Here is an 8364-nt window from a genome sequence, read left to right as displayed (position 1 = left end):
CCCCCCCCCCATCAATTACCGTCATTCAATTGCAAGATTCTTACCACCCCTTCCCCCTTCTCTATTCTCCCACCAACCCCAAAAAAAAAAAAAATCAAAATCTGTATTTTTCTTACTCTATTTTCGCCGCTTCTTTTTTTTAAACTTTTACAGCGAGGTAACATGTTCGATAAAATTTACACACTATCACGTCAAAATAGGGAGAAACGCTACCGATAGTTTTCTAAGGACCCAGTTACTCTAAACTAAAAATCGAATTCGAATCCTTAACATTTTTTTTTTGAAACATTGAAATTTCAATCAGTTTGATCTATATAATTTTGCCTTCCGTACATTTTACATGTTTTCATACAGGGGAGTACATTTATGGTCTTGAAAAGGGCATTTCATTTTTATGTGAAAATAATGCGTTTCTTTTTTTTTTTTTTTGTGCACTTGGGGAGGGGGTGAACTACTCTATCGCTTTCCTTCACAGCTCTCTACAGCTGATACTCATAGGGTGCCCCCCTCTCTACAGAAAACAAATGAAAAAAACAGTCCAAACTGTCCTCCCCCCCCTCTGATTTGGATTCTCCCAATTTGTTTTCCCTTCCTTGAATTGTTCCTTTCACTCTCTCTCTCTCTCTCTCTCTACTACAGTCAGACCACACTCACCACCACCACCACCTCACCCTCACTCATTCTCTCTCTCTCTGGGTCTGGGGCCTCTGGTTTTTCTTCACATTCTGAACCCCATTGACTCCTTAGTATTTCAGGATTCATCATTTGTTCATGTCCGAGCTCATTTCCTCATGTTGTTCAGGCCCATGATCTCAAAATTCATGGGGAGACATGAAGTGAAACCATGAACTCAAGCTCATCAGTCCCGCCTCGCTTAGCCCTCATCTGCACCACCACCACCACCCCTCTCCTCCTCCTCTTCCTCCTCCTCCTCCTCCTCTCCCCACCTCCCTCATTCTCTCGCCAGGTACCCTCTCTCTCTCTCTCTCTCCCTCGCCTCTAGTCTGTCTTGAGTGGGCAAGCTGAACGTCGGTTGGGTACTTACGATGTCTTTTCCGCAGGGGCTTTCGTTCGAGGGGAAGACCCGGCTCGGGTCGACCCCGCCGAGCTGCCACAACAAGTGCAACGGGTGCCACCCCTGCATGGCGGTCCAAGTGCCGAGCGTGCCCGCGGCAGCGAAGGCGGGTCGCGAGAAGAGGAGAGAGAAGGCGAGCCGGCCGGCCGAGTTCGTCGACCCGTCCCCTGCATCCCCAGGTAGATACTCCAATTACAAGCCCTTGGGCTGGAAATGCCGGTGTCGCAACCACTTGTTCAACCCCTAGTCATACACACTGGTCAGTTGTTGGACACATTGGTCCGAGGTTTATCAACTTAATATGAAGCCCCGCCTCTATATAAAAAATCAAAAGGCATTGCCAAGTTATCGGCGGCGAATTCTTATCGTTCTTCCCGAAATCCCACGTTGGCTTTTGTTGCGAGAGAGAGATCTCGGACCTCTTTTTTCAATTGCATGCAATTCCAATGTCAAGTGTTGTGTTTTTTGGGGATTAGGATTTAGTAATGAGATGATATGGTATGATAACATCATATTGTACTTCAGTTTTGTAGTCGGAGGATGCTTTGAGAGAGAGAGAGAGAGAGTTTATGTGCGTGTGTTTTAATTAAGTGTGTACAATCGTTGAAATTACATACAGATGTACAGAAAGTCTGTGGACAGATGATCTTTCGCAGTATGACATTACAATGAAATTTTCTTTCCTTTTTTTAAAATTTTTGGATCTGTATTTTTTTTTTCTTTTTGGATTTTCCTATTTGATGTGAAGCGTGAGGCTTTGTTTAGTCGTGATCAAGTTTTTCTTTTTTTTCTTTTTTGGGGCGTTGGAGTTTTCTTATCGTCTTGGGATTTTCGTGGCCCGTGGATCGTGTCCTTTTGGTGGCTGCGCTCGCTGAACCAAATTCAGATTTTCAGAGCGACCCTGAATTGACCAAAACGCCTTCGAAGGACACGAACGTCATAGCATAGCATGGACCGAACGTTAAAAAAAATCAAAGAGTTGGCCCCGTCATCACCTCGAAGGTCAATCGAGGGTGTGCTGCCTTCAAGTGATGTACAAATTTACAATTTTAAGGTAAAATGCCAATTCACCTCGGAAACATTTTAAGACCTCTAAATTTGACCACTGGATTTTGTTATTTAGAATCCAAATTTTGAAGTCACACGGTTCTTGACAACTCTTGAGCAAACTTAAAATTAGTGTTCATGTTACCATCGAAGATAAGTATTTCGTTTAGTTTCTCTCGAGCGCACCGTGGGGTTGCGAATTACCTGGCATGGCACCGTGTTGTCTGTCGTGGAGATCTCTCCTTCTCGTGCTAGTTGCAACGGCACCGGCAATGGCACTGGCCCTCGTTAGTGAAATTCTTGCCTAGGCGGTCAGCTGAGCGATCTCAGTCATCGCCCCGTGGAAATGTGGATCTCATGCGGCCCTAAAGTAGATTCAACGATTCGGACCACTTGCTTCATGGTAGACTGAATTTATGCAGCAGTGTTTGGTCAAAACACGGACAGAAGCTGCCTAATTTCCAGCAAACCGGAGTTGGTTGTCGCGGAAATAATGAAGTAAATTCGTTGAAAATCACGGAAAGAGGGAAGAGTTGCATAGTTTCTGCCCGAACCGGATGTTCTGGGCTTGTTTTTAGATCATTTCCCTGCCAGGATTTTTCTGCAATGGACACATAAATAACACCTCAACATAAGCCTTCCATTAGATTCTGCTAATGAATTGAAGGGCTTCATATGAGTCTCCTTGATTGAACGGTACAGAATCGCATTTTCATTTCGATCCCACTTTTTCTGCTGAGCATGCCCGAAGTTTAGAGTATAATATCATCTACTAAAATCTTCTGTCCAAAGCGCAACCGCTCTTAAATTGAAGGGAGATTACGCAATCTTCTCCATAAAATGACACTACGAATTCATGCCGAAACCTCTCAATCTAGTGATTGAGATTGATATTACGGACCTATTAATTTTTATAAAGAGAAGAAGCTGTGGGGTTAGAAGTCTGAGCTGTTCCCTTCCAGCCCAATTTGCAGAAGAATCGATACACTTAACCTCCAGCCATACCCTTTCCAAAGAATCAAGATTCCTATCCACAACTCCTATCCAATTTCAGATTTGCGATTAAGAGAAATAGAAAAATCACCCTCGTGAAGTACTTCATATGCAGAAAACATATCTACATCGTCTACAATGGAAGCTCTCGAGCTCTTTATAGCAGCAGCAAGGTACTTCTCTTCCTATTTTGCAGCAACGACACTTTGAAGCAATAGCTCCAAGTCCTTCAATCTGCACACATTATAACTACCCTGCAATCAATGTTGAACCAACATGTACGGAAGTTTCACAAGCAGTGAGTCAGGGGGCAACTGTACCTAACACTGCCCAAATCAGGGTATATGGCAATTGCCTCTTTAAAATCCTGAGGTCACAGAACAGCTTTCAGACTTTTTTCATGATGAAATCAAGCTAGAACTGTTGCAGCTTGCAAGCAATAAAAGAGGCAACGAAAGCAAAAGAAAAGGCTAGGAAAGTTAAATATAACAGTAGTTATCACAATGGAAGTCTTTCCTCGTTTTCCAAGACCATGAGTCAAGAGAGAACTTCACCTGGTTTGCTGTCGAAGATGTGTAAGAAATTACGCAAGACATCCCGGCACTTGTTGCTGCCTAAAGAGTTTAACCAAAGTTTATTCGGTTCAGAGACCGCATGAATGAAACAGAGAAAACTTGTGACGATTTTGTATCAAATACAGCATGCCGCCTTCAGAATGCTGATAACATTTTGTCTAACATTTTTTACTTAGGCCAAATTTCACTGTTTCATAATTGTTTTCGAATAAGACCAAGTTTCCTCATCCTGGCGAGACATTGTTACGGGAATTTATATACCTGCAGCCCGATTACACTGTCCTCTACCACTAAGCATTCGGTCCCTGAGACACCGAGCTTCTGCCATCCCGAGAAAAGAATAAACCAGTAAACAAAGGAATTGAACTAATAATAATTTACATAGATGTTGAAAGCCATAAAATCACATGTGTCAGCCACCTTGGCAGCGTTGAGATAGATTGAAGGATCTGGCTTCTTTTCCTTCACATCATCACCTACAAAATAGAATTTGAAGTCACTGTTAAAACAACTGAGAAACAAGATTTAGAGTTGATTTCCTCTAATGTGACTTAAATGAATGAGATCAACCAATGAACAAGAAACCAATCGACAAGGATAGTAACAAAAGTCTCGGAATGATTGATAGTCATGAAAAGCACGATTGGAAAAACAGAAAGTACAAAAAATCAAACACCATATTGACCTCCACTGACAGTTTGCAAAGCTTCCCCCTATCTCTTATTCCCAAAATCAATCTATATTATGATTCAAATTAATATATAGAATCAAGAGTCCAAACTATTATTTTCATCTTACCTGCAAGGAAGCAATCTAAACCTTGAAAGCGCTCCTACAAAAATCATGATACAAGCTGTGTAAAGATATTCTTTAAAGCCCACTCGAAAGGAAAGCAAGTTTTCTGTGATTCTGCAAGATTAGCATACCATTCCTATAAGGTTTTCAAGACAGAGAATGACTGAACTCTTAGTTGCTGCAGAACAAATAGCCAGTTTCTTCCCCTGCAGATAAGTTAAGAGGGGAATAATAGCAAGAAGCAATTTTAGCAAAAAGTAAGAATTAGGCTAAATATAAGGTGAGGAAAAGCAGAATGAATCTCTGCTAAAGGACTAAACAAACTAGAGATTCAACGGGTATGAAAAAATATAAACCATACAAACATGTGGATTCAATGTACCATGGTTACTTAATCGCATTTAAGTGTAGATTTTTTCTTACAGCAGCCTTGGCCTCATCCATCAGTCTCAAAACTCCAGGTCTAGGTTTCACCTGAGAAAATGACGTTTAGATACATGCTCATTAATCATCGTAGACTCAAACAAGAGTATCTTTTTTTTTTTTTATGAAAAACTGGGACATGTCAAATATAATGCAATCTTACAGTTCCAGATTTGATTATGTCTTTGTACCTTTCTGTCTTCCAGTCCTGAAAATATCAGAAAAGTACATGTAGATAGAGTATCTCCCGCAACAGAAGAGGTTCAGTTTTAGTACTAGGGTTGCTTTGCTTAATTCACCAAATATCAACATCCTAATTTCCTAAGCCTCCTAGATACAGTTTCCCTTCCTAGGAAAAGCATCCTGACAAAGAAGATACAGTCATTGGATGATATTTCTTTCTTTAGCTCTGCAGTTTTCCCATACATGTGAAGCAACATTAACTATAATCATTATCATTTAACAAAGCATTTCCAACGACTGGGGGTGTCGATTTCAAACCAACTAATGTGGCATTCTCGTCTATGACCACAACGTCAGTTTGAGCTTAATACAGTAGACTAGTAGAGTACAAGAAAGCTGTAGAAGTGAAAATGGATCAATTGACAAATAAACATTCCAAGAATCTAAAGAAAATTGTAACAAGTAAATATGTCTCCAAAATCCAAATGGCACCCAAATGGCTATATGTGTGAAATTTTCCCCAAGAGTGAATGGGCCTTCAGATTAAGGGAAAAGTTGGTCAGAGCTTGATCTCTCTATAGGAGAGTTGTCCAAACTGCTGTTGCCAAACATGCTCTTGCCATAAGCGTCATGAACAAAGCAAGCCGTTTCCGAAGGACCTAACAGGCCTGAAATTTCAACATTTACTATCTTCCTCGATCAAACGATTGTTGTAACTTGCTACAATCTATAGAGTGTGTGAACAAAGGACAATATACATGACAGACTGAAAATGGCAGAGGCCTCACACTCACAAAAACCCTAGTTAGAGCGGTTTTGTGGGAAGGACATTTGTGATCATTGGACCAATCTCCATGAAACTAGAAACTGACATCAGACAATGTTAGTGCAGGCTCTGTCGACTTCTGCAACAACAACCGCATCAACTTCGCCTCATCAGCAAAGTTACCCCTACTGATCGAGATCACTGAGAATTGTGAAAAGATTAGGAGTATAACGAGGAATAAGGAGACCAATACACGAAACACTTTGTCAACCGTGTATAGTCAAATTCACGAGTCCTGCCTAACGGCTACACAATTCATGCGTCTTTACAAATAGACTTCATGAACATTCCAACATCGTAACTGACAGCATTTCTGAAGTCCTGTCTCAGAGGATTCAAGCTCTTGGTTTCAAATTATACTCTGATGAGCTGAATTCGCATATCCCATAATCTTCCCCCAATCCACTCGAGATGTGTGAACAACGACTAATGTGTACCATAGTCAGTATACACTGCACACAGTGCAACCCCAACATACATTATGCTTAGGAATTGTTCGAATGCAACATGACGACTGGAGTGCTCGAAGCTGAGGCTCAAATATCTTCAAATACTACATAGAAGGTCCACATTTCCCCATTTATAATAGCTCTTCACATTAATCTCTTGACTTGCTTTTCTGAAGATCGTTTGTTTTTTTTTCGTTAAGTAGCTTCTTTTTATTTTTTCCTTTTGCGAAGCTCAAACAGAATTAAAGATGCTCATAAAGAAAGCCAAACTACAAGCATAAGTATACTCTACCTGAAGCGTATCGATCAGCTTCGCTCGATCCTCGTCGCTTTCAGGAGGCTTCTCGAAAACCGACGAGCTAGGCCATCCATGCTCTTTGAAGTACCTTGATAAAATCCCAGCACCCACAAGAAATCACCAACGGGTTTTCCACAAACCAGAGCCCTATAAAAAAGACGGGCAAATCCCAGAACAGGAAAAAGCAACGTTCTTTAAACAATACACCGACCATCGCATCTTGGGCTTCCCTCCACCGATCCGATTCTGGAGCTCATCGTAGAACTCCAGCCCCCAGTTGAGCGGCCGATCGGAGCAGCGCACGCCGAAGTGGGCGAAGGCGTCGTTGTAGGCCTGGCGGTGGAGGTGCTCCGACTCGAGGATGACGCCGTCGCAGTCGAAGACGAGAGCTCGAAGCGCGCACGAGACCGGCACGACACCCCTCGCGGCAAGAGACCTCCTTCGAGCTCGAGGTTGAGGAAGAGCGTGAGACAGAGGGTTGAGGAGGGAAGAAGAAGAAGAAGAAGAAGCGAATGCGGAGAGATTGGCAGGGCGAGGGAGGGAGAGGCCTTGGGGGAGGAACATGCACGCCGCCATGAAAGCGGTAAAGGCGAGAGCTTGAGCGTGCTGTGCTTAGCCTGTCTGAAATTTTCGCTGTCTTCGGCTGCTGTTGTTGTCGTTGTGGATAAAAAAAAACGGTTGTGAAATCGATGCGTGGCTCTTCGGGTGTGTGTGTGTGTGTGGCTGCCGTGTTCCGTTTCATCTTTAACTGATTATAACGACCGATCCGCTCCCCCTCACTCGCCGGCGGCTTCGAAGGGAGGGAAGAGAAGTTGGTAATTTGAAGGGGGTAATTTTTCGCCACAGCCCGATATCCTAAAAAATAGACCTCAAACTTTAGGTCCGGTGCCGATTCCATCATGATCTCCTTTTGTCTCATAAAAAGACCCCGACTTTTGTTTGTGTTTCAGATCTGCCAACGTTAACCCACTGTCCCAAATCGCCGTTAGTGATCCTATGCGGCATTTCCACGTCATTAATGAAATTCACCTCGGCAAGCTGACATGGACAGATCACCTCCGAAATGACGTCTTATTGGAGGAGCAATTAGGATGGGCTCTTCGATTGCTCCATTTTGCTCTCGCTCTTCAATTCTCTCAAGCTCGGGACGCTTAGACATCTTGCGCTCGGTAGTCCTCCATCTCTCGTGCCCAGATAGTCTTCAATCTTTGCACTTGAAGGTTAGGTCTTCAATTATCCTCCTATTTACCGTTTTGTAGATGGGTAAGTGAAAGCCAAACTTGTTGAGTTCGTCATCTCTTTTCGTTTCAAAGTTTAATGATACTCTTATATTGATTTGATGAACCTAATCCAATTTATCTGCTGTCTGTAGTCTTTTAAAACAACTGTGCCATCGGTGTTTTAGTTTTCATGAATTCTTTTTTATTAATTTACCTTTGTTGGTCGACTGTCCTTTACTTATAGTTTACTTGTTGAAATTTGAAGTATTGTTAGGTTAAAAGCGATGGTGGGTTTATTCAATTGTTAACCCTATGTTTGAGGTAGTGGATTGTGTCCCACAGATTCCCGAGGAGCTTGGGTGGACTGAGGCAACTGAGGTAGAGTCTGAAGGGCAAAAGTTGTCCATATCAACATGTACAAATTTTGGCCGAGCAATGGAGACTCAGGTTGAGATAATATGTCAAGCATGCAATCTTTAA

General features: G+C 42.4%; 2 protein-coding genes across 2 annotated transcripts; one reads left to right on the top strand and one right to left on the bottom strand.

Moving 5' to 3' along the window:
- The first annotated feature begins 412 nt into the window (after positions 1-412).
- LOC115683050 (EPIDERMAL PATTERNING FACTOR-like protein 1) lies at positions 413-1770 on the top strand. The gene is made up of 2 exons (XM_030607451.2): positions 413-967; positions 1062-1770. The coding sequence occupies exons 1-2, from the start codon at positions 845-847 to the stop codon at positions 1320-1322; spliced, it is 384 nt and encodes a 127-aa protein (XP_030463311.1). The 5' UTR covers positions 413-844; the 3' UTR covers positions 1323-1770.
- Positions 1771-2975: 1205 nt separating this feature from the next.
- LOC115683072 (haloacid dehalogenase-like hydrolase domain-containing protein At4g39970) lies at positions 2976-7400 on the bottom strand. Its single transcript, XM_030607483.2, has 11 exons — positions 6876-7400; positions 6659-6752; positions 5072-5116; positions 4909-4959; positions 4617-4691; positions 4489-4522; positions 4111-4166; positions 3952-4011; positions 3670-3729; positions 3436-3482; positions 2976-3349 (listed from the first exon to the last, which is right to left on the bottom strand). Exons 1-11 carry the CDS (start codon positions 7238-7240, stop codon positions 3301-3303), a joined length of 936 nt encoding a protein of 311 aa, XP_030463343.1. The 5' UTR covers positions 7241-7400; the 3' UTR covers positions 2976-3300.
- Between the last annotated feature and the right edge of the window lie 964 nt (positions 7401-8364).

The sequence above is a fragment of the Syzygium oleosum genome, unplaced genomic scaffold, assembly GCF_021117445.2.
Source record: "Syzygium oleosum isolate NSW1041296 unplaced genomic scaffold, Sole_v2.1 Sole_v2.06, whole genome shotgun sequence".
In the NCBI taxonomy this organism is placed as follows: domain Eukaryota; kingdom Viridiplantae; phylum Streptophyta; class Magnoliopsida; order Myrtales; family Myrtaceae; genus Syzygium; species Syzygium oleosum.
Note: the sequence above shows the minus strand (reverse complement) of the source record. Positions and strands in the feature narration are given on the sequence as shown.

What these genes read in the sequence shown, in the direction of transcription:
- LOC115683050 (XM_030607451.2), top strand. Translation starts at nt 845, where the DNA reads ATGAACTCAAGCTCATCAGTCCCGCCTCGCTTAGCCCTCATCTGCACC. An exon ending in CTCCCTCATTCTCTCGCCAG is followed by an intron (nt 968 to 1,061) that starts GTACCCTCTCTC and finishes TCTTTTCCGCAG; the next exon opens with GGGCTTTCGTTCGAGGGGAA.
- LOC115683072 (XM_030607483.2), bottom strand. Translation starts at nt 7,240, where the DNA reads ATGGCGGCGTGCATGTTCCTCCCCCAAGGCCTCTCCCTCCCTCGCCCT. An exon ending in TCTATCTCAACGCTGCCAAG is followed by an intron (nt 4,012 to 4,110) that starts GTGGCTGACACA and finishes TCGGGATGGCAG; the next exon opens with AAGCTCGGTGTCTCAGGGAC. An exon ending in CATCTTCGACAGCAAACCAG is followed by an intron (nt 3,483 to 3,669) that starts GTGAAGTTCTCT and finishes CTGTGACCTCAG; the next exon opens with GATTTTAAAGAGGCAATTGC.